This window comes from Rhipicephalus sanguineus, chromosome 5, assembly GCF_013339695.2.
Source record: "Rhipicephalus sanguineus isolate Rsan-2018 chromosome 5, BIME_Rsan_1.4, whole genome shotgun sequence".
Lineage (NCBI taxonomy): Eukaryota > Metazoa > Arthropoda > Arachnida > Ixodida > Ixodidae > Rhipicephalus > Rhipicephalus sanguineus.
The window spans coordinates 77,884,069-77,910,377 of NC_051180.1; the positions used below are offsets into that span (position 1 = coordinate 77,884,069).

A 26,309-nucleotide genomic window follows, 5' to 3' on the forward strand; every position below is an offset into this window, starting at 1 on the left:
TTCGCTTAAGACAACTCGAAGTCGCAGAAATTCCGCTGTCGGCGTCGGCACCGTTGGTTGTGAGCGAAAAATCGAGAAAGTAGCAAATAAAATAAACGATAAAATCTTCGGTCCCAATGAGGATCGAACCCAGGCCGTTCGCGTGGCAAGCAGGTGTCTTACTACAAAGCCACGATGTTGCTTGCAGCTGCTTCGGACAAAAACACTACATAAATGCCATGTAGTAGAAGGAGTCTCCTTAACGCATTTTGTTCGGCAGGTGTCACGACGAAAACGAGCCCATACGGTAGGCGCATTCGCGAGGCCATCAAACTACGTCGAAAAACGCCGGGATAGTGCAGCCATCGCCGCTAAATACACACACGAACTTTCAAACAGCTCTGAAAATGGACAACTATGTCCATCTAGAGGAAAACATATCAAGCCAACGCAGCAAACGCTAGATAATGTGCTGCCATCTGTGAGGCATTGTGAGAAATATGTCTCGATTTTTCATGGCATCCGAGAGGGCCGGCGCGCGGCGTATATCTTGGAGGCCATGCGACTCTTGCTTTAGATCGAAAGCCTGTAAAATTCGCGCGCGTGCGTGCGTGTGTGAGTGTAACAATACACATTAATAAGTATGCACTTAGTGGTTGAAGTGCGCACTAGGGGCCGGATTTCGCTATCGCGTTCAACTCTTAAAGGCAAAGCTTAAGGGTCCCCCAATTTTTTTCTTCTCAGTCGATGTATTTTAAATGCGAATCATTTCTTAGCGAACTTCTGCGACTTTGAGCGTATCTATCTATCTATCTATCTATCTATCTATCTATCTATCTATCTATCTATCTATCTATCTATCTATCTATCTATCTATCTATCTATCTATCTATCTATCTATCTATCTATCTAGCCGCTTACGACTTTGTGCTCTCCTGGCCGTTTCGTTAATTGGATTTACACCAAAATTGGTATGGCGAAACATGATTTGATTACGAACATAAATGAAAAGTCATAACATGAAAATCATGATATCCATGTCATGAACGACATGATTTACATGCCACAGTTTTAGTGCTCTTGCGGCCGTTTCGTTGGTTTGCTATATACCAAAATTGGTATGGCGTGACAAGAGTGTATGACGAACATAGGTGGCAGGTCCTAATGTGCAAATCATGACACGCATGTCATGTACAGCATGACTTACGTGCCACGCTAATGGTGCGCTGGCGGCCGTTTCGCTAGCTTGATAGACACCAAAATTGGTATCGGGCGACGTCACTGTGTCACGAACCTAAATAACAGGAGTTAACATGAAAATCATGACACGCATGTCATGTACAGCATGACTTACGTGCCACGCTCATGGTGCGCTGGCGGCCGTTTCGCTAGCTTGTTTTACACCAAATTGGTATCTCGCGACGTAACTGTGTGACGAACATAAATAACAGAAAATCATGACACGCATGTCATGTACATCATGACTTACGTGCCACGCTCATGGTGCGCTCGCGGCCGTTTCGCTATCTTGATATATACCAAAATTGGTATCGCGTGACGTGACTGTGTGACAAACACAAATAACAGGTGGTAACATGAAAAACATGACACGCATGTCATGCACAGTATGACTTACGTGCCATGCTCATGGTGCGCTGGCGGCCGTTTTGCTAGTTGATATAGACGAAAATTGGTATTGCGCGACGTCTGTGTGGCGAACATAAGTAGCAGGTGGTAACACGAAAATCATGACATGCATGTCATGTACGTATGATTTAGACGCCATGGTCATGGTGCACTCGCGGCTATTTTGTTAACTGGATATATATCTAAATTGGTATGGCATGACAGGAGTGCAGAACATAAATAGCAGGTCACGCATCCTATATATGTAGCAGAATATATGTTTCATTAACATGGCATATGCCAGATTGTGCACGCATGCATGTATGACAATCTCGCGATATATGGGGAACTAGATGTCACGACATGAATGACTTCATTAGCCTCAATGGCAAAGACGATGTATGCAGCTCTTTGCTGGCTGCTTCGCATTACATCGATTCCCACACTGCGTGGGATCTGTCGATTTTTTTAATATAGAAAGTAGCGACACTCTCTTCCACTTCGGCGCTTTCCTCCTCCATATCCTCTCCCAACAGGCCGAGCCTCCTCTCTCAACAGGCCGCGCATCCTCTCCCAACCTGCCGCCGTGCGGCCGCCGGCCCTACGTGTTGGCTGGTAGGCGATGCTGATAACGCCGGCGAAAAATGAAAACACTAGAAAAAAAATATGGTTCGCGCACGTTTCTCGGGCAACGGCCCGAGCGGCGCTCCGGCAAGCACCGAGATGAGAGGCGGGCAAGGTGGGCGCGCGCCGTGGCGGCTCAGTACCATAGTCTCTCAAGAAAGAAAGACGGTACCATAGTCACTGAATATAAAAAAAGTATTGTGGAACTATGACGGTACTTTCCAAAAAATATCCAGTGACTTTAGATGTATTGATCCTGCCCCGCCACCCTTCGAATGCTTTCTGCACCTAACGAGGTGTTGCACAGCCTCCAAGATCGGAGGCACCTTACCTGGTTTTGCATTGCATCCGTGATCGAACCACCTTTGACCAAGTTACAATGTCATGTGGTGACGTCATCATGTAACGTTACGTCACATTAACGTCATGATGACGTCATAAATTTTGGCGATCCGTGACGTCGTGTGGTGATGTCATGACGTGATGATTTTTGCTTCACTCGTCCCCGACGCCGCGGGATGTCGACGCCGACGGTCAAATTTCGCGTTTGATTAGGGCATTTAAGGCTTTCGTCTTAAAAGCGATGGTGGAGTAGCCACTTCATCCAGCCGTGAACGGCTCCACGAAAGTTGAGACGGCAACCACGACAGGCGAGCGAACAGTGACCTAAGGGCAAGCGTTTATCTTTGTTTGTTTATAAACCGAAAATCTTATTACATTCCATTTTGCCGAAGTCAATGCGGCCAGCAGTTCTTACGCTATGCTTTAGCTCAGTTGCTGAAGACCTTGCGAAGTCGTAGCACATCACTGTAAAGCTGCAGCATGCGATATATATTAGATATACATTCTTACAGAAACGTTTTCTTTCTTTTTTAAATAACAAGTCAAAGTCATAGTTTTTATAGTCACAGTCGATATCTTCTATTCTCCTTCATCGTGGACAATAATAAAGAGTGATTTTCTAGTTTTTCATTCGCAACCGAAATATTGCACCATGTCAATTTTTCGTAATGCGTTCGGGAACTGTGAATTCCTGTACTTGATGTACTCTTTGGTTGAGTCAGTGTTATGCAATCGAATGGCTTTGGTTGTCTGCCTTTGTCAGATGCTTGAACACTTTCTTCAAATGCGCCTGCCTCCATCAGCAGCATGCAAATAAACTGAAAATTAAAATTAGATTTAAGTAGCCACAGGTGAGTATGAGTACAGAGACGTGGTAAATCTTGAAAGGTTGTTCCACCAATATCAGTCGACGTCTATACACCGCTTCATTTGTTTAACCGACACGACCTATGTAGGTCGTGCGAGGTGTCTTTATTATAGGAAACATGTTTGAGCTGAAGCTACTGACAGTCTCCTTCCTTTACCAAAATTATTCTTCCTGTGGCGAGCCCAACGTGGACGGAGAGCTCGCAAGGTGCCGCAGCAAAAGCCTGCGAATCACATTTTAAAACCTCGCCATATTGTCAGGCTCACTATCTCATCTTCTCTTACTGCACACAAAACACCACATCATTTTATGTTCGCTCAAAAATCACACAGTTGTTGAACTTCGTAACATTGGCGCGCTTTGGCACACAGCAGTCCATAAGTGAATGAGGACCTAATTTATTATTCTTTTTTTCTCTCTCTCTCTGAACATGCAGCGTTGCGCAGTACTTCATCGTGGAACCGGAACCTGGCGAACGTGCTGATTGTAGTTATCAGCCACACCTGAAGTGTGGCTGATAACTACAGTCCACACTTCAGGTGTATACTTAAGGCTCATACATAGGCTCATTCACACCGGCGACTTGCACTGGTCGAGCGACCAAAAAAGCGACTCGAGGTGACTCAAAAAGCGACTCAGTGTTCACACCTGCATGCGACTTATACTCGTCACCAAACAGAATTCCCGACTGCTCGCATGTGGCTCGAATTGCCATTGTCCCGTAAAATAAGCTGGCGTCCTGTTCCTGCGCATGTGATTGGTTTAGAGGTTTGCGACTGTAATCGAGCGACTAAGAAATCGAGCAGCGAGCGACTGCGCCAAAGCAGTCGCTCTGCGGCCAAAGCGGCCATTTGCAACCGTTTGCGACCGTTTGCGACCAGTCGCTTTAACTCGGTCGCGTGACCGGTGCTAGTCGCAGGTGCGAACGAGCCTTTACAGGCAGTGGCAGTCGCATCTATAGGTCTTCATAAGCAAGTCGAAGTTTTGCGCGCCGAGCATGATAGAATGTCATCCATCAGTTGTTGAGGGTCCTTACGCTGAACACGTATGAAGCGACACCGAGCTAGCTTTGTAATTAGTATCGTGAACAAGGTTAGTAGCAGCTAGATGGACTTGATTGCTAGTATGTACTTTCGAAGGATACGTCTGAATAGCCGCAGTGGAGTATCTTTTCCTCTGTCGAGCGTTTGGGAGAAACGTAAGCCGGTATAGGTATGAAAATGGGACGCGTCACTGCCATAAAGAACCTCGCGCTATACGGGACCTCATAAACAAGCTGAAGTATCGTCTTTATCAACTTTGGGGAACTCAAGCGAAACTAACGAGTAGCGCGTTGTTTTCTCTTACGGTAAAGAAAAGAGAGGTCGGATGGCATTGTCGATACGCAAGACAGACGCGCTTGTGAAAGCCATATAAGGAGGGAGGGATTGAAAAGGATGTGGCTACTTATCGCTACTAGCCAAGCGTGGGCTCTTCTTGTTTGTGCGTGCGGAGAGCGAGAAAGACTAAATGACTTGCATCGTGTGTGCGTGTCTCGCTCTTGCATCAAAGCTGTACCCCGTAGCATTTACCGGCCTTGTTACAAAGAGAACTTTTCTACAGAATACATTTACTCTTAGTGCTGGCATACGGAGTGTTTTAACTGTCATGTACAAAGATTTTTAGAAAAGTTAGGAATAACATTACGCCAATAAATCCCGATAAATATCGTACCAGATGCAGTGAAGCATCTGTCGGTAATTTTTGTTGTTAAAATATTTTACTAGTTAATTATAGTGACTCATCTAAATCGAGTAGTGCTGCCGGGATTATCAGAGGCCTAATTGAGCACTTGTGGACATTTTTAAGGGACTCCTAAATGGGACATTCTCAGTAACGGACTATTTGCATGTTAATTTTAACGACTTGGAACAATAAGGACATCTAAATATGGAAAATATCATACGAACACCATAGTTCTTAATTAACCCCGGGTATTCCTTACAGTGATCCTCTTCGAGGCGGTTACTTTTTGAGACCCTCTGCAATGTAGTCACGCGGTATTTTTCATATTTCTTGGGATTTTTTAATCAGCCTGCAAAACTAGTGCAGCAAATGTTGCGTTACTGAAAATATCGCAACCAGATGTCCTTTTGAGATCCCTGCTAATGCCTCATCGACCCTCTGATAATTAGCGAAGCCAGGCCCGTGGCCAGGAATTTTTTCAGGGGGGGTCCACTCCCTGAAAGCCTTGAAAAGCACCTATCTTTATTTATTTATTTTTTTTTTTGGCAAAACAACTCCCTCCATCAAAATTTCGCAGGGCGCCCGAGCCCCTTGTCCCCCCTCCCCTCCTGGCTACGGGCCTGAGCTCGGCACTTTTTCTGTTACATAATTAATCGTAGTTAACTAAGTGTGTATAACCAAGAACTCAGTTGTATATTATTGTTTTATATAAGTGTCAGCTAACGCAATAATTTATCTCTCTTCTGTCGCTTTTTTTATTTTGTGAAATTATAACCATGCTGTCCGCAGTAAGCACGAAGAACTTCTACGTTAATATTTTATTTCCGCAAAGAAAGAATTATGGCAGCTTCGTAGTAGCGGTGCCAAGCCTGCAGGAAGAGCATAGCGGGGTGCCCTTCCTCGCTACTCTTTATTAACGCGATAGCGTTAAAGAGCTCGTTTCGCAGAAATGCCGTCGTCGTTGGTTGTGAGCGAAAAATAATCATCTTGTCCGGGACCGAAAAAGAAAAAAAAAAATACTGCAAATAAAATATGTAATAAATATGTCGGGTCCGAGTGAGAATCGAAACCTGGCCGTCTGCGTGGCAAGCAGGTGTTCTATCCACGACCTCTGCTTGAAACTGCACTGAAAGTAACTTTCATGCTTCACAAACGTGCGCGTCCTGTATACAGGTGTCACGGTACGAGATGTAATATTGCAGTAATATTGCGTGGTACAAGTGTACATTGCCATCGGGCGTCACACCATGTGAATATCATAACGACTTGGTGGTTTAAAGTCAGTCACCCATTACGAAAGGAACGCACAGTACTGCGCGTATTCCCTTAAGACCACGTAGTGGGTGCATCGCAACTTTTAAAATGTTTCTCGCGCATAATTGCTCCTGGTTTAAAGCATACTACCCATTACACAAGGCACACACCTTAGTGCGCTCCTTCTGTTAAACACACGTAGTGGGTGCACTGATACTTCGGAAAACATTTCATGCGCACAGCCTTCTCTCACGCCACCGGGCTCTTGACACGCTTGTGATGGCTTCTGTGTCGTCTACAAGCGCCAACCAAACTGCGGTGTCTTGCTCATCGGTGAGTTTCGGGGGGGGGGGGGGGGGGGGACACATCTGTGTCAAGTGGCGCACAAAAACGAGGGCGGCCACGCAAGACGGAGGCAGAGAAGGCAGACACCAAAGCTCGGCGTGCTGCGGCTATGCGACCGCTTTGTACTTTGTCAATTACATTGCAGTAATGCACAATCTTACCTTCTCGATTAACAACGTACAATAAGAACTATGCAATAAGTGGTCAAAGTACGCACTAAGGGCAGGATATCGCTATTGCGTTCAACTCTTAAAAGCGAAGCTTAAGCGTTCCCCAATATTTTTTTTTTCTTTCAAAAGTTCTACTGCCGCACGATTGATGGCCGATCCCCCGTTGTGGATTGATCCATTCTTCTAGGAACCAACCAACCAATCAGCATGGGCGCCGGTAAGTTAATCCTTGCGTGTTATTACCGCGTTTTCATAAAAATACGCATCCTTACATTTTTAATAATGACTCCTATACGGGTTCTGGACTTTATCTCTTTTTTTTATGAATATCGTTGCCCGTAGTACTCACCAAATTCCTTACGGGATTACAGAGCAAGATGCTTTAGAAGAAGTATGAGGCATTTGGTGAGTGTTGGCTAAATGAAATGTCGTGATATAACTTAAGTTGAACTCTCAGTGCAACTTGCGCACCACGGTTCGTAAAGTCCAATTTCCATGCAATACCTCTGTATCTGCATAAGGTAGTAGCAGCATTTACAACAGTCGTATCCATATAGCACCCGATCTTAACCATTCTATGGTGAACATATCACTTCCCGTCCAATCCTCTCTTCCACTGGCAGGAGAAGGGGCGATACAAGAGGTAGCGTCAGTTGTTAACTGCTTATTTACATTGACCAGAGAGTCGATCCTGACCAGACGCATTTGCATCTATTAAATTTTTTATTGATTGATTGATTGATTGATTGATTGATTGATTGATTGATTGATTGATTTCTTCGTATTTTATATAAACTTTAAAAAATGTTACAAATGTTATCCTGCCCCACAGTTGCAGTACATTCTTTCGTAGATCAGTGAGAAAGCGACGAAAGGTTTCTTCCTCACTGAGTAAATCGAAGAATTGAGCAACTCCGGCATTTTTCTTCGTATTGCAATACCCGGGGGACACAACCACAGTAATCTGTCTTGAAATCACCGCGGGGCACTATGTTCCGCATTGCCGTCGACGTAACCAAAGTGATTGTTCTCGACAAAGAGTGCTTCTTCTTGATCCATTTGATGCCAGAAGCCATCGAAGTCTAGGGCATCGACCTCGCCCCCGCATTCCTTTGGAAGCGCCTCTGGTGGCACCTCCTTGAGCAGGTTCTCATAATTGCTTCCATGAAAATGAAGCTGTTCGCAAGAGAAAGAGGGAGAGCAGCAAAGTTGCGATGAAGCAAAGGACTTTTTTAACACCTTAATACAGCGCATATACATAATTATACCAGTGATAACTCAACAAACAACACGACCACATCATTTCTTCATAATGCGTTAAAATAACACAATTACGTAAGAAAAACTATAGTGACATTACTATTCCTCGATTTTAACGCGATAGCGTTAAAGAGCTCGTTTCGCAGAAACTCCGGTGTCGGAGTCGCCGTCGTTGCTTGTGAGCGGAAAATCATCACCTTGCGCGTAACCGAAAAATTGAGAAAGACGCAAATAAAACAAATCATAAAATACTTCGGTTCATGTAAGAATCTAACGCAGGCTGTCTGCGCGGCAAGCAGATGTTCTACTACAGAGCCACGCTATTTTTGTTTTCTTTAGTGCATGGGAATAATGCCATCAAATCTCGTCATCCATGCTTGAAACTGCTTCGGAGAAAAACATTATATGAATGTCATGTAGTGAAAGGCGCCTCCTTAACGCATGTAATATTGCGTGGCAGAAGCAAAGAATGGCGTAAGGCGTCAAAACGTGTGAATTGCGCAACGAGTTGGCGTTTTAAAGGCCCACCCATTACAATGGACTCAGACATATTTAGTCATCATCAGATGCAAAAGCACCAACAATGTGAGCAGCTGCCTAGCTTCGCGTGTTGTCGTACGGACGCGTAGTGGGCCCTTCGCTGATTGGCAAAACGAAGAATTGTGGCGTAGTGGGCACTTAACAGTAGGATACTTGCAGTAGGCGTTCTAGGATAGTTTGAAACGGCCAATGTTATGCGCACAGTCGTTCGTTTACTTACGGCACGGTTCAGGCATGCACCGAGAACCGAAGCGAAGATAATAATTGAGAAGGCGATGCGCACGGGGCCCGGTTACGCTATCGCGTTCTACTCTTGAAGGCGAAGCTCAAGCGTCCTCCAAGTTTTTTTCATGCATAATGTGCACTCGTAATATACGAAGGCACCACGCGGTGCATACAGAAACATTAAACGCAGCCGTGTTTCACCTTCTTTTCGACAGTTTCATTGCCCCAAATATTCACATGATAAACTTTCCCTGAGTATTTCTTCCCGTGGAGGCACTGTGTGCGAATTCTTACTCACAAGTAGCAATCGCAGTGCTTGGATTAGAACCAATCACCATAAGCATCAGCGGCTACAAGGTGTCTCTCAGAGCATTACGAGGAACAGATTACTTTTTTTTTTCCTTAGACATCAACGAAAATGGTCGCTTAGCTTTTCTGTATAACTTGTTGTTAAGCTCCAGTGAAATTAGGTCATCTCAGCATGACCAGGTTTCTAAGCACAACGGCCAGAAGAAAAATATGGGGCTCTGAATAAGGAAAGAATGTGTTGCTATCCTTTTGTAAGAATTCTAGACAGGGATATAAAAAGAAGAAACAGTTAACATTATGTAAGTTTAAAATTTTGCTGCCAGACCAGTCTTAAATAAAGTTAATTCATTCATTCATTCATTCATTCATTCATTCATTCATTCATTAACCTCGTCTGCTTATTTGTCCCGCAGGCGACACAGTCATTATTGCATCGGCATGGGAACGAAGAATTTAATCACGTTCTGCCTCACGCGCGTAGTTTTGGTAACAAGCGCATAAGATAATTTTCTGAAGTCTCTCAATGTGACCTTCGAACTTGAGGATTTGCACTTCGTGAACGTATGCTTATACAGGCTGTGCTTTTTGCACGTAGTGGCAATCTTGTTTGAGTCAGTAGTCACGGGCATTCATTCCAAGGGGCCCAGGAACTTTACTGCGACATCTTGTACAGCAGCTCACGACACATATCTGCATCCCCGACTCAATCATATCCATTTTTTTAGCGCGGAAGTGAGAAATACGCCGCTTATTCGACCTAGTGAACGGAAACTTGATGCACGAATTGCAACAGAATACTTACCCTGTCAGTAAGCTTCCGTTTCAGAAATGGCCTTAGTGCGCCATATAGGAGATCGATGGCCTTCGACTCGTGAACAATGTGCAGCGCTTTCATTCTCATTGGCATGCAGTCCTGCGAGTGAGAAGGAATTCTGAAATCATGAATGCTGTTACTATTAGGGACTTTAAGCTTGCACGTATACTTTTTAATAGAGGATTTCAGTCTGTCCGGTATTCCGGTAACACAAAGGCGTAGCGTGATACCGGATAGCGTGCGCCGTAGCTGCTGCCACATCAAGTGGCGCCAGCTATGGAGGATAAAAACAACTAACAAACACATAATGTATGTCCTCCGAGGTTATGGGATTGTCACTCGCTAAGCCTACACATTGATTATTTGAGTATGGCTCTCGAAAACGGTGCCGGCACGAATACCCTGCTGTCCAAGCTTAAGGACGTCAATCTAAAGCAAATAAAAGCGTCAGTTCGGAATTAACGAGCGACAGAGCGCGCGACGGCCACTTGATATATTCGAAGTGGACGGCAATCGCTTTCGGCGGCGCGGCCATGTTTACCGGGCGTGCGCATGCGCAGCTCACACCCGGAAATCCTCTAATGTTACCATGTTACTGGAATACTGGTCTAATACTGGACTGCGGTTAACGTGTTACCGGAACACATGTTTTAGAAATGTTTCAGCTCGCCATACGTAAACGTATACCTTTACGTTTGCGCAGACCACTGATGATAGCTGCATTTAAGCTACATTTAATTTAGACAATATTGAATTACCGCTGCGGCAATGTCATAACAGAGTTAAGGTGGAGCCACCATAACAGAGGTTTTTAGCGTGTGCAGTATCCCGGTATACGCAAAGGGGTGTACTAAAGCCCCTCCATGAGTTAGCGGCAGTAGACGCGATGGAGGGGCTTTAGGGTGTACCAATGCCGGGTTACCGCACGATGGTGTCGACATCTTGTGACGCTTCGTGCTACCAAAGTCATGGACACGTTTGTTTTCGTTTAGTGTTTTTGAGGGAAAAATTATTAAAAAAGGCAACTCATTCGTAATTATGCCGCTGCAAGGCATTTACATTGAAAGTAGAATGCCCGATGTTTCTGCAATAACAATTTTGAGCTTACTTGGTTCACCTTGGCCCCGCTAGATGGCAAACACTCAGTCCCAGCGTAAGCCCCGAGCTCTACCAAATGGTTGGAGAAATGATCCGCCAGCAAATGATGCGCCAACACCTGATGTTGCCACTGCAAACCCCCCAATGATTCCGAAGCGGCATCGAAGACACCGCCGCAAACGCACAATCACCAATGTGAACGTCGGTTTTCTCAATCTTCATGGGGCTAGGAAGGCAGCAAAGTGGGCTGAGCTGTATGCGACGCTGAATAGGGAAAATATCACTCTGTATGGAGTGGCGGAAACTCACCTTCGCGAGCTCACAGTTGAACGCGCTTTGAAGCGGGTTAGGGCCCGAACGGCCACTGGCCCCGACGGCATGCCAGCGCGCGTACTAAAGTGCTTGGGAGAGGACTCGAGGGAACAGCTCGCAGAGATCCTCACGGCCATCATCGAAGGCGAGCCCATCCCCAAAGAATGGCATGAGGGCAGGGTGATTCTTATCCCCAAATGGGGCGGTGATGCGAGAAACATAGAGGACTACAGGCCAATAACGGTCACCAGCGTTATGTATCGCGTATTCGCGGGAGTGATCAAAGCATGGTTGAGTGGCTGGGCGGAGACCAAGGGACTACTGACCGAGCTCCAGAATGGCTTCAGACCAGGCAGACGGCTGGATGACAATCTGTTCGTCCTCACGCAATGTGCAGAAATAGCCCGAAGGGAGGGGAGGACGTTGTTGTGCTGCTTTCTGGATGTTGAAAAAGCGTACGATAACGTGCCCCATGGCCCTCTATTCGCATGCTTATCTGACCTGGGACTACCACAACTGCTGATCTCCACTATACGACGGATGTACAGCGACAATGCAGTGAGTGTGCAGTTGGGTGACATAATCACTGGCCCTATTCGTGTAAATAAGGGTCTGAGGCAGGGCTGCCCACTGTCGCCATTGCTGTACATCCTGTACGCATCCAGACTAGAGTGGGCCTTGCTGAACTCAAACCTGCGTTTCAGCACAACTAGTGCCAGCGAGAATCACCACCTGCCTGGTTTGGCTTTTGCGGACGATCTCGTTCTTATGGCAGAGAGTCACCAGGAGCTGCAATCCCTCCTCGACATCTGCCAGACAGAAATCGTGAGTCTTGGACTCCGATTCAACATAAAGAAATCAGCGGTTGTCCGACTAGCTGGAGGGAGCACCGATGCAGCGACGTTGACCTTGGGAGAAGAACCACTGGCCGCACGCAATGAGTACAGGTACCTTGGAGTCACCCTGTGTGTGGATGCAGCGAAGTACAGTCTGCACGAGACCAAGATTCGACAGGCTGCGCTGCAGGCTCAACGAATCCTCCGTCGTCGATGCCTCTGGGGTTGCAACCGCTTCCAAATGATCCGCGACCTATGGAAAATGGTTCACGTGCCGGGCCTGACGTTTGGGAACGCGGTTGTGTGCATATCGCCAACGACACGTGAGTGGTTGGAGCGTCAACAACGAGAGGTTGGTCGTGCGGCGCTCGGTGGCCATGGTCGAGTTGCCAACGAGGCGGTACAGGGGGACGTCGGATGGTCCAGCTTTGAAGCTCGGGAAGCCGCCAGCAAGATTGTCTACCGGGGTCGTCTCATGCTCATGCGACGCATTCGGTGGGCGCGCCGCGTGTTCGAGTATCTTTCGGCGACATGCATGAGGACTGACTGGACACGACGACTGTACCAGCTGGAGAAGAAGTATGGCTTCTTTGCAGAAGCCATCCCTACTGAAACTGCGGCTAAGTGGGCGGTCGAGGTCCGCCTGCGAATCAGGGAAGCAGAGGACATCCGATGGAGGAAGGCTATGGAGGCCAAGTCCACCCTCGAGTGCTACAGGAAATATAAGGAGAGCATCAGTGGGTCGCGCTTCTACGACAACAGTATTGGCAGCAGCCTCCTGTTCGAGGCGAGAGCTGGGGCTCTTCGCACTCTTGAGTACCGCAGAAGGTTCGACGACGATGTAGTCAGCAGCCTGTGCAGAGTTTGCGGTGTGGAGACGGAGACGCAGGAGCACCTTGTTCTTCGATGCAGGAGTCTCCCAACTGCTCCGGTGGAGGGCGCAACCCTCCCACAGGCGCTGGGGTTTCAAGTGCTCGAGGAAGATGGCAGCAGTGACGGTGGGGGTGGACGATACGTGGTGGCAGTCACGAAAAGGCGGCTTTCCGAGTGGTGGGCAAAGGTACGCCGGACTTAAGACCTAGGCTGCCCTGTGCGCGTCTCCTGCCTTTATTGTGTGTTTTTCATTCCGCTTTCTTATTCTGTTTTTTTTTTCTTTTCTTCTTGTTTTCTATTTGTTTTATTATTTTTTGTTGAGGTCAGGACACTGAGAGTGTTCCCCCGTTGCAAAGGGGCAGGCCGCCAACACATCATCAACATCATCATCGTCAGGGGCTTTAGACATTCTACGTCGCTCTAGTGGCTCTAGCCTCGGTAATCCGACTGAAACAAGGTGATCGTAAGTGGCGCTCGCACTTCGGCTTATTTTGACTCGGCGGCTGGAGTCTCCGCAAAGCAGATATCTCGAGTGGTCACGATCGAAGGTGGATTTGCGAGATAGGGCCGTAAGCGCAAAGCCTATCCGGCGAGTAGTTTACGTTCCGTAAACGTTCGCGCATGCGTAGATTCCATCCGGTATCCGGTAACACGGTAACGTAACGAAGTATACGTACAAGCCAGGGGCGTAGCGAAGGGGGGGTTGGGGTGTTCAACCCCCCCCCCCCCCCGAAATTTTCAATTTTGCTTGCGTAGATATACACGCACATATATAAACGCACGCTCGAACATACATAATGTATGGTTGAACCCCCCCCCCCCCCCCCCGAAAAATATTTCTGGCTACGCCCCTGGTCCAAGCTAAAAGTCCACATTTTAAAGTGTAACGATGCGCTGCATAAATGAACAGAGACGAATGACACAAGAACACAAAACGGACACGAACCTTGCGCACTAACAACTTTTATTCAATCGCTCTCGCTCGTCATATAGATGTACAGTGCAGGGGCGTAGCCAGAAATTTTTTTCGGGGGGGGGGGGGGTTCAACCATACTTTATTTATGTTCGTGCGTGCGTTTGTATGTGTGCGTGCCTATATACGCAAGCAAAACTGAAAAATTTTGCGCACGGGCATCCTTGTTTACCTGCCGGCCTGCTCGTTCGCTCGCTTCAAGTGCGCGCGCGCTGGAAAGCGAGAGAAATCGCCAAGTGCCACTTCTGCAGTCGCCGCGAAAGCACCGAGCGATGATATCGTGACGAAAATACGTAACTTGTACTGGCAGTGCTCTGTGCGCGCCGCACTCTACGCTTTGTTCCCAGACGCTCCGCAGCGTGGAATATACGCTTTGCGTCAGTGTGTCTCAAATCGGCATGTGTCATAAGATTACCCAGCAGCTTCCATTCGCGGAACTCATGCATGCTGCAATTTTTTTTTTAATGCGAATCATTTCTTAGCGAACTTCTGCGACTTTGAGCGTATCTATCTATCTATCTATCTATCTATCTATCTATCTATCTATCTATCTATCTATCTATCTATCTATCTATCTATCTATCTATCTATCTATCTATCTATCTATCTATCTATCTATCTATCTATCTATCTATCTATCTAGCCGCCTACGACTTTGACCTCTCCTGGCCGTTTCGTTAATCGGATGTATACCAAATTGGTGTGGCATAACATGACCTTATTACGAACATAAATGACAGGTCATAACATGAAAATCATGACATGCTTGTCATTAACAGCATGATTTACATTCCACGGCCTTAGCGCTCTTGCGGCAGTTCCGTTAAATTCATATATACCAAAATTGGTATGGCGTGACAAGAGTTCATGAAGAACATAAAGGCCCTAACGTGCAAATCATGACACGCATGTCATGTGCAACATGATTTACATGACATCGTCTCGGGCCGCTCGCGGCGGTTTAAATGAATGGATATATGAGAAAACTGGTATGACGAGACATTTCTCTATGACGAACATAAGTGACATGTGGTAACATGAAAATCATGACATGCAGGTCATGTACGACATCATTTACATGCCACGCTCATGGCGCAATCGCGGCCGTTTCGCTAGACTGATATACACTAACATTGGTATTGTGAGATGTGACTATATGAAGAACATGAATAACAGGTGGTAACATGAAAACCATGACGTACATGTCATGTCATGTATGTCATGATTTACATGCCACGCTCATGGTGCATTCGCGGCCGTTTCGCTTGCTTGATATACACCAAAGTTGGTATTGCGCGATGCGACTGTGTGACGAACGTAAATGAGAGCGGTAACATGAAAATCTTGGCATGCATGACATGTACGACATGATTTACATGTCATGCTCATGGCGCACTCGTGGCCGTTTCGTTTGCTTGATATAAACCACAATTGGTATTAAGCGATGTGGCTGTATGAAGAACACGAATAACAGTTGGTAACATGAAAACCATGACATGCATGTCATGTATGTAGTGGTTTACATGCCACGCTCAAGGTGCATTCGCGGCCGTTTCGCCAGCTTGATATACACCAAAACTGGACGCGACTGTATGACGAAGGTATATGAGAGGTGGTAACATAAAAACCACCACGTGTAAGTAATGTACGACATGATTTACATTCCACGCTCATGGTGCATTCGCGGCCGTTTCGCTAGCTCGATATAACCAAAATTTGTATTGCGCGACGCGTCTGTATGACGAACATAAATGACAGGTCTTAACATGCGAATCATATTTTACATGTCATGTACGATATGATTTACATGACACTGTCATGGTGCGCTTCCGGCAGTTTGGATATGTACTAAAATTGGCATGGCATGACACGAGTGCGTATAAATGACAGGTGATGCATTGTTATACCAGAATATACGCTTCATTGGCATGGTATATACCAGATTGTGCATGCACGCGTGCATGGCAAACATGCGATATATGGTGAACTAGATGCCATGGCATGAATGATTTCATTTGGCTCAAAGACAAACAAGGCGATGTATGCAGCTCTTTGCTGGCTGCTTCGCATACATCGATTCCCACAGTGCGTGATCTGCCGGATTTTTTTGTAGTGGTCGGTGCAACTATCATGCGCCCGTTCATACGCGCTATGAAAGAAAAGACTTGGCATCGACCGGTTTGTAGCGCAAACCTACAAGAAAAACCCACATGGGGTTGAAAAATGAAGAAGAAAAACCTTGAAAGCTGACGAAAAATTTGTCCACACCAGGACGAAGTTTTCGCCTAGTAGAAAAGTTTTCTTTTAGGCAAATCGCTTGGGGCTTCCGCGGTGACTGCAGAAGCGGCACCTTGCACTTTCTCTGGCGTTCTGCATGGTGCGCGCGCACTTGAAGCGAGCGAACGAGCAGGCCGGCAGGTAAACAAGGATGCGCGTGCACACTGCGCACTCTAGAGCTTCGCAAGCAGCCGTAAGAAGGCGCCTCGGTGCTGTCTGCCATGCGCTCCCGTGGTCCGTAAAATTCTGACCACCACTGTAAATAGAAAATGAAAGGTGCATGCGCAATGACACAAGAAAACGTGAAGTATCAACACGGAAGTGTGACGCAACAGCTCCAGTGAACGCGTGCCTTCAAGACGTGAAGCAATTCATCGAAGTGCGCCAAACCACGGCAAAGTCCGCTACCGCGTCAGCCGGGGCGGCAGAAACACACGGCAAAGACGAAACCGCGTCTGCCGGGGCGGTGAGGAAAACGGTTAACAGTGTCTGAATCTAGCGCAACCGAGGGTGCGCTTACACAATCGTGGCCCGTTATCTCATTCATAAAAAAATGATCCGGCAGATCCCACGCACTGTGGGAATCGATGTAATGCGAAGCAGCCACAAAAGAGCTGCATACATCGCCTTCTTTGTCTTTGAGCCAAATGAAATCATTCATGCCATGGCATCTAGTCCACCATATATCGCATATTTGCCATGCACGCATGCATGCACAATCTAGTATGCACCATGCCAATGAAACGCATATTCTGGTATATACAATGCATGACCTGTCATTTATGTTCATTACGCACTCGTGTCATGCTATACCAATTTTGGTATATATCCGGTTAACAAAACGGCCGGAAGCGCAACATGACAGTGGCATGTAAATCATACCGTACATGACATGCATAACATGATTCGCATGTTAAGACCTCTCATTTATGCTCGTCATACAGTCACATCGCGCAATACCAATTTTGGTGTATATCAAACGAGTGAAATGGCCGGGAGTGCACCATGAGCAGAGAATGTAAATCATGCCATACATGACATGCATATCATGGTTTTTTTTATGTTATCACCTGTCACTAATGTTCATCATACAGTCACATCGCGCAATACCAGTTTTGGTGTATATCAAGCTAGCGAAACGGCCGCGAATGCACCATGAGCATGGCATGTAAATCAGGTCGTACATGTCATGCTTGTCATGATTTTCATGTTACCACCTTTCATTTACGTTCATCATACAGTCGCGTCGCGCAATACCAATTTTGGTGTATATCAAGCTAGCGAAACGGCCGCGAATGCACCATGAGCGCAGCATGTAAATCATGACATACATGACATACATGACATCATGTCACGGTTTTCATGTTACCACCTGTTATTCATGTTCGTCATACAGTCGCGTCGCGCAGTACCAATTTTGGTATATATCAAGCTAGGAAAACGGCCGCGAATGTATCCTGAGTGTGGCTTATAAATCATGTCGTACATGACCTGCATGTCATGATTTCCATGTTACCACCTCTCATTTACGTTCGTCATGCAGTCGCGTCGCGCAATACCAGTTTTGGTGTATATCAAGCAAGCGAAACGGCCACGAGTGCGTCATGAGCATGGCATGTAAATCATGTCGTGCATGTCATGATTTTCATGTTACCACGTCTCATTTACGTTCGTCATACAGTCGCTTCGCGCAATACCAATTTTGGTGTACATGAAGCTAGCGAAGCGGCCGCGAATGCATCATGAGCGTGGCATGTAAATCATGACATACATGACATGCATGTCATGGTTTTCATCTTATTAACTGTTATTCATGTTCTTCATACAGTCACATCGCGCAATACCAATTTTGGTGTATACCAATCTACTGAAACGGCCGCTAGCGCACCATGAGCGTGGCATGTAAATCAGGTCGTTAATGACTTGCATGTCATGATTTTCATGTTATCACCTCTCACTTACGTTCGTCATACAGTCGTGTCGCGCAATACCAATTTTGGTGTATATAATGCAAGCCAAACGGCCGCGAATGCACCATGAGCGTGGCATGTAAATCATGGAATACATGCCATGGATGTCATGGTTTTCATGCTACCACCTGTTATTCATGTTCTTCGTACAGTGACATCGCGCAATACCAATTTTGGTGTATATCAATCTAGTGAAACGACAGCGAGTGCGCCATGAGCGTGGCATGTAAATCATGTCGTACATGACATGCATATCATGATTTTTATGTTACCGCGTGTCAGTTATGTTCGTCATACAGAAATGTCTCGTCATACCAGTTTTTGTATATATCCCTCCATTTAAACGGCCGCGAGCGCTGCGGGACTATGTCATGTAAATCATGCTGCACATGACATGCGCGTTATGATTTGCATGTTAAGGCCTGTCATTATGTTCGTCATGAACTCTTGTCACGCCTTACCAGTTTTGGTATATATGAAATTAGCGGAACAGCCGCAAGAGCCCAAAGGCCGTGGAGTGTAAATCATGCTGTTCATGACAGCACAAAGTCGTAGGAAATAGATAGATAGATAGATAGATAGATAGATAGATAGATAGATAGATAGATAGATAGATAGATAGATAGATAGATAGATAGATAGATAGATAGATAGATAGATAGATAGATAGATAGATAGATAGATAGATAGATAGATAGATAGATAGATAGATAGATAGATAGATAGATACGCTCAAAGTCGCAGAAGTTCGCTAAGAAATGCTTCGTATTTAAAACGCTTCGATCACTACCCTCTTTTTTCTGCTCTCTCCCACATGCCCTAGCTTCATTGTCTTCTGAAAACATGGCGTGCGCTTACAATTAGAACAGTGCGCTGCTAAATTGCCCGAAATCGTCAAGTTACCAACCAAATTTTCATGTTGCCTCTGCCTTTTGTGCAGGCATTGGCCGGTTTGGCCGACGTATGTCTTGCCACGTGTAAGATGGATTTCGTACACTACGCCACTTGAGCAATCTACATATTTATACCTATGCTTAACGTCGCACTTTTCCCGTGACACCTGCTCGGCATTTGCTTTCTTGCACGGCCCGCGCAGTTTGTACGGAGCTGAAAAAATTACTTTCACTCCGTTCCTTTCGCCGTTTTTTTTTTTTTTTTTTTTGAGCCCATGCGATACCCCATGTAGTACGTACGGGATGACAGCCATCTTTCAGTGTTCTTTGCTGTCTGCAAAGAATACTGTTAGTATACTTCACAGCCTCACCAACCGGTCCACTAAGATAAAGTTATATTATAGGAAAATATTAGGGGTGTGCGAATATTCGCAAGTTTCGAATATTCGTCGATTATTACATTCGAAATATTCGTATTCGATTTGAAAAGCGTGTATTCGAAAATGTCGAATATTCGACAACTTCGAATATTTGAAAAATTCGAATATGCGATTCGATTATCATGCATAAAATAACTCGTCTTCCACATTTCTGCTCCGTTCGTATAGCTAAAAACGTTGCCGAGAGGAGCGATAAACATCGTAAGTACACGGAGGTACGATATCTGCCTGCGACGAGCGCCCCAATACGTATGATTTATTGCTGGTGCATCTCCGACGTGCAGCGCTGTTGGCGATCACGTAACCGTACATTTTCAATATTATGCGGCTGTAACGTGCCGCACTACCACTCGTTCACTGTGCGGGACCACTTCTGAGGAAAGACACTGACCCATGTGACTGGTGGCGGACTGTAGGCACCTTCAGATACCCCAGTCTGGCAAAGCTTTGCCCCAAGTACCTCCCTATACCAGCCACTTCTGTTCCAAGCGAGCGTGCCTTTTCAGTGGCAGGGGGGGGGGGGTTGTCTCTGTTAGAAGGGAGCGCCTGCTGCCTGATCATGTGGAGCAACTCATATTTCTTCATGATAACATGTATTCATTACTTTCATTGTGCCGTGATATTTGATTGTGTTGTGATGTGCATTGTGCTAGCCTGGACATTGTGTTCTGGAGATAGCAGTGTATGTTATGTTGCCAGTCAGGCTGTTAATGATTTTTGTTTTCAAATAGCTACATGTTAAATAAAATATTGTTACTATGGAGGCATTTTTCCTTTGATATTCGATATTCGATTCGATATTCGAAGGTGGATATTCGTATTCGATTCGTATTCTAAATATTTGACATTCGCACACCCCTAGAAAATAGCATGTACCCCATCACGGGGCCACGCTGCCACGGTGTAAGAAAAATACGTGCACGCTGCTCGAAATGTGATGATACATGAGCAGGTAAACAGGCTTTGTGATCGCTCAGATGCAGCTTGCTAGGTATCGTGTCATTTAACTAAACTGTAGGTTATATGAGTTGTAAGAATTCACTTTACGATGAAATGCCTTACTGTCGCTACGCATCCCACATTATGTTATACACAGCTGCCTTAATTAAACGCTGTAATTTTGCATCCTGAGCGAATACAGCTTTTTTAGCCTTGCTGAGAGACGTGGTTTCAGCGAGATGGTATAAGTTGCACATTGTGTGTCGTGGTGTGTTTTGAGCGTCTTGTGTGTTTGTAACATGTACTACCCGCTCCATTTCATTTCGCGTCTTTCTTATCTATGGCAGCATGTTCCAAATCAGAAATATATGTTGCCGGTTCGACTTCTCCATTTTTCCGTTGAGACCCTTCCTCGAATTGTGAGCGAAAAAAATACAAACATGCAGTTCAATGTTGCCAAGAAGATAGGTGCTAGCGTTCACAGTACCTGAAGGTACTCCAGGAAACGTCGCATGTAACCGAGGTTACAATAGATTAGCTTGCCCAAACTAAATCCCGCTGAATCCACAATAAATGTCATCCCAGTTGTCTGTGAGATAGGATCTGCTGCAATCCGCTCAAGGCACACGAGGAGCGCTTTCTGGCCCATTTCGTAAGCGCCTCTGTCCATAGCCTGCAACCCTGCATCAAGACAGTTGTAAGCGTGAATTACGCTTAAATGGCTTGAACATGGCTTCCATAAAACTCGCACACACGCTCGCCTCATAGTTCGCATAATTTAAGCATATATTACCCTGAAATGGCACGAACATGGCTTCCAGAAAACTGGCGTACACGCTCCCCTCATAGTTTGCTTATTTTAAGCATGCATTACGCTTAACTGACACGAACATGGTTTCCAGAAAACTCGGACACACGCTCGTCTCATAGTTTGCATATCTTAAGCATTAATTGCGCTTAAATGGCACGAGCATGGCTTCCAGGAAACTCGCAAACACGCTCGTCCCATATATAGTTTACAAGTTTCAAATGTGAATTACGCTTAATTGTCGTGAACATAGCTTCCACAAAACCCGCACACACGCTCATGATCCTATACTTTTAGACTGTGACGTTGAGTGGCAAACGCCGTCGTTTACTTGATGCGCGCCCAAATTCAGCAGCCGTTGAACTCGGCTGCGATACAGCAGCTGGCGCCGCCTGGTTGGGACAACGCAGAGCTTACGATGATGAGAGGCCGCGATGAGCAGTTTCGTAAAAGGAAAGCGGTCCGCTTCAAACTGGTTTGGTAATTCACTTGCTGTAGCGACTCATAACCAACGGAAAAAATCGAGGTGTTGCGAACACAACCGGCATGTTGCAAGGCGCTTCTGCACCCCTATACCATGTTCTCTCTTATACACACACGCCCCCTCCCCCACCCAACTCATGGAATTATTTAAATCGAGATTAACGATAAGTTGTCATGTTTACTGATACATTTTTAACGCATTGGATTTAACGAATGAATGTGATCCTAAAATCGAGTTATAGTTTGAAGGAATACTGTAGAAAGGAGAAAAATGATTTCGTATTTGCTTGTTAATTATTATTTTACGACACAAAAAAGGCCTGTTTACCGCGACAAGGTCCTTTGTAAACCAGGAAAGACGCAGAGCAGAAAAACCAGCGCAAACGCCACATTGAACTTTCCGCAAGACCTCGTTGTGACGTCAGGTATTTCGACGACGCCTTTCCACGGCCTTGTTAATTGTTTGTTAGCTTAACTAGTTAATAGTTTGTTAACTTCGGTTAACTAAATGTGGAATTTATTGTGTTCTAAAGCCGCCATAGATTAAACGTGGTAGCTTTCGGGAACTTAGACTCTGCACAACGTGGACGAAATGCGAAAGAGAAAAAGATATCTTGAAATGTGTGGCGTAACGGCAAGCAGCAATGCGGGTGTTGGAGTTTCGGCACGAAATTCAAGAAAATGGAGGTTTGACCTTCCGTCTCATTTTCTAATAATAAATCCAGTACTGCGATATCAACAAAAATATAGTCTTTGAAGAGCAGTTTGTCATGGTCAACTGATTTAGTATTTTGCTTTGGTGTACCTTGATGTTGAGATGTGACGGCAGTTAAGAATGAATTATTATCAAAGTACTGTATACGTATCTGTGCTATAAGCATTGGCGTAGCCGGTGGGGGTGGGGAAGAATTCAACAACACCCACCTCCCCATCCATTTTTTTTCAGTTTTTTATATGTATATATACATGCAAGAACGCACATAAAGGTTGGTTGACACCCCCCACTATCTCTCGAAAAAAATTTCTGGCTACGCCCCTCGTACTAAGAGATGGTAGTAAAGCAGTTCAAGTGAGAAAATGGAGTGATAGAATAGCTTGGAGGTTGAACTTGTAAGAGACGTACTTGTACCTGGTTTGTGTAGGAGCACGGGTCGCCCATGAACGTCTTTTGAAGGTAAAATTATTATGGCCTTTCTAGTCGTTGCATCGATGCTTGAAGGCACAAAATTGGAGTAAAGCTGGGGACAGCTTGCGCGGTTCCTGTAGTAACTCCGGACAGTTCTCCGTGCTGTGTCAACGTCACACTTGCGAACACGAACAAAGCGGAGGAGAAACTCATCATCGGTTCTTGGATTCAGTGTCGTTTCCTCTGTAACGGACGTTAAAGGACACACATACTTTATTGAGCTAAATCGAAGATGTTTTTAAGATTCAGACGACATATATGCTTTATTCGGCTAGCGCAGGTGATCTGCTGAATAAACTCATGCACGGAATTTACTGAAGATATAACTAACATTTACCTTTCCCTCAATCACTGATGTTAAAAAACCTGCTAAGAACCGAAGGCTTGCCATTCTGTAACAACGTTGCAAGGTTAGAAGAAAAAAAAGACGATGCCCTCTGAGAAAGTGAGATCACCTTTGTAGCCGTTTGTAGCAGTACCAAAATCACCTGAACTTTTCGCTTTCATTTATCTTTCCATAATTAGCATCCAGGAATTAACTTCGGAATTCCTACCTTTTCTAACCCAAGTCTCAGTTTTGCAGGAATATGTACTACATTGAACTTCCCAAGATCGCGCAAGACTGTCCGCTTAGATAGGAGACCATGGGTTCACAACTGCTTTTCACAGTCAGTGACTTAGAAGAATGAGTGACTGAGATTTGGAACATCGCAGATTGTAGACTGATTGCCGGGGTCAGCGCGAAAAGTCTCAATAATGGTATTCACTAGGTGCCACCGTACATCAAACACTATCGTAATTGTGAACTCACCAAAAAAAATCACAGCATATCCACGGAGTGAATGATGATGAGTGGGCGAAGCTGCGGAGGTTCATCGGTAAACCGTGAATCTTCCGTGAATTCTGCCCAGTACATAATCACCGACGTGAGATCGGGCGCGTTTATACTAAAGGTTCGATGAGCTATGACGACTTGCAGCTCACTTTAATTTTACATGTACGCTGTGAACTTTCATTGTTTAGAAAACCATTGCTTTAGAAAACATCTGGCGTCTTTCGTTAAGCAGCTGGCGTCTTTTCGTTTTGCTTTAGAAACATCTGGCGTTCTTTCGTTTTGCTCTTACAAAACATCTGGCGTCTTTCGTTGGTTTATTTCATCAATCAACGGCGTTTTGAACAAAATTTTTATTGTTTAATCACGCACAGGAGAAATCTCACCAGGCACTACCTTGGAGGTAAACAATGGCTGCTAATGGGAATGAGAGACAGAAGAAGTCGGCTTTTAGCTAACACTTACACTTCTACTTCTACTAACGTTTCCTACTGGAACATGCCAATGGCTGATAATGGGGAATGAGAGACAGAAGAATTCAGCTTTTAGTTAACGCGCACGCTGCGAATTTTTTATTGTTCGACAACGCACAGGAAAAATCTCCCACCGGCACCACCTTGGTGGTCAAAGCGTAAGACTGGTTACGCACTACGACTACGACTACGAGGGACGAACGGGTGCCGCCTTAAGGAGCTTCGCCCCTAAAAAATTATATTGATTATACTCTTGACACTCCTTCAGCTCACTGATTAGAGAAACCTATCTGGGAGTGAAACACGTAACAAGGTTGGGCTTTGATTATAAAACAGAAACAAATGAGAGGAACAACGTTTACTTGTGCATTTTTTTCGCGTCATATTGATCCAGTCTTTAGTCGAGTACATAAGTATGTAACTAAACAAACCACACAAACAAAGCAAAACAGTTCTTTGCCTTTGAGAAGCTGCCGAAGTTGTAAAATAGCTTCTTTTTCTTTCTTTTCGATTTCTAAACCATTCTCGTCCACAACCACTCGGGCATTTGCTAATTCTTGTTGATTTTCCTTGCTTCCAGTCGCCATCCTTGGCTGTGTTCCACCTTTGTATGAGAAACAATGCACACAAGTATGAACAAACAAGCCTCTCTTTTTTTTGCGGGCTCTTTCCTCACCCTCGCATATCAGCAACTTGCATGTATAAAAATATATAACTTATCTAGGGTCATAGAGGAGAGGACGGGGGTTATCAAAGAAACCAGTCAGCACCGCACCCATAGAGGCTTCATCGAAGTATCCGACTTTAAGTGGGCACCCGAAGCATATTGCACCAGCAGCTACGTGTGGTGTGTATCGAAAACTTACGTCCCATTCACTATTTACGGAGCAAGCAAAAGTGAGAATCCATTGCAAGGTGTTTAGTCATTCACGTCACTAATTGCCGCATCTATGTCACACAATGCAACAAGAAGTGTCTGGGAGCTTTCCATCTGCTCGTCAAGACCAGTTACCCAGTCTAACAGCAGACAAGCTGATAGCGAGCAGACCAGTGATCCAGTAACGCAAGCAGACAAGGGCGAGGCCAGATATTTTTTACGAGGGGGAGGGGTTCAACCACGTTTTATGTATGCCCGTGCATGCCTTTGTACGTTTACGTGTATATTACAAGCGCAAAATTGAAATTTTTCAGGGGAGTTAAACACCCCTCCCCCGCCCTCTTTGGCTACGCCAATGCAAGTAGACCATGACAGCGCGTTCTTGAGCACGAGACACTAAAAGGCACAACGTAATAACAGTTAATTACCTGTTATAAATGTGGCACGTAGTCTCATGCGTGCAAAGCCTTTTATTAGCTTTACGTGAACTCAAAACAGCACTTAATGTCAGAAGCATGGTCACTTGATGACTTAAAAAGAGTAGGGCATTTACGACTGTAATAAAACTAGCGACATTTGAAACATTACGCCTGAATCTGATTACATGTCGTTTGATAGTTAATGAATTGAAGGAAAGAAGCAAAATCGATGGATGGGTTTGTTTTTCGAAGACGCAGCCATATGAAGCCTACATTACGAACGAAGATAAGTAAAGCATAACAGGTGTTGAATCCCGTTCACAGCGTCTTAGTATTCATGATGTCAAATGCAGTGCAAGAATGTCTAAACGTAGGAAGCCCGTCACTACGAGTTGCGAACTTGCAATAGTTAAAAGCTATGTCCCAATTGTCAAAGTTTCTCATTTTTTCTGGCCTCTGTTGTTTAGATTAGGGCGCGTTGTGGCTTTCCTGAAAGCTTTGAGTATAGAGCAGCCACAGGTCGCATCGGAAGACTTATA

At 45.3% G+C, this 26,309-nt stretch overlaps 1 protein-coding gene across 1 annotated transcript; it reads right to left on the reverse strand.

Annotated features, from left to right (window-relative positions):
* Positions 1-7,051: 7,051 nt before the first annotated feature.
* LOC119393808 (clavesin-2) lies at positions 7,052-23,348 on the reverse strand. The gene is made up of 4 exons (XM_037660975.2): positions 23,113-23,348; positions 21,180-21,373; positions 10,070-10,180; positions 7,052-8,109 (listed from the first exon to the last, which is right to left on the reverse strand). The coding sequence occupies exons 2-4, from the start codon at positions 21,360-21,362 to the stop codon at positions 7,909-7,911; spliced, it is 495 nt and encodes a 164-aa protein (XP_037516903.2). The 5' UTR covers positions 21,363-21,373; positions 23,113-23,348; the 3' UTR covers positions 7,052-7,908.
* Positions 23,349-26,309: the final 2,961 nt, after the last annotated feature.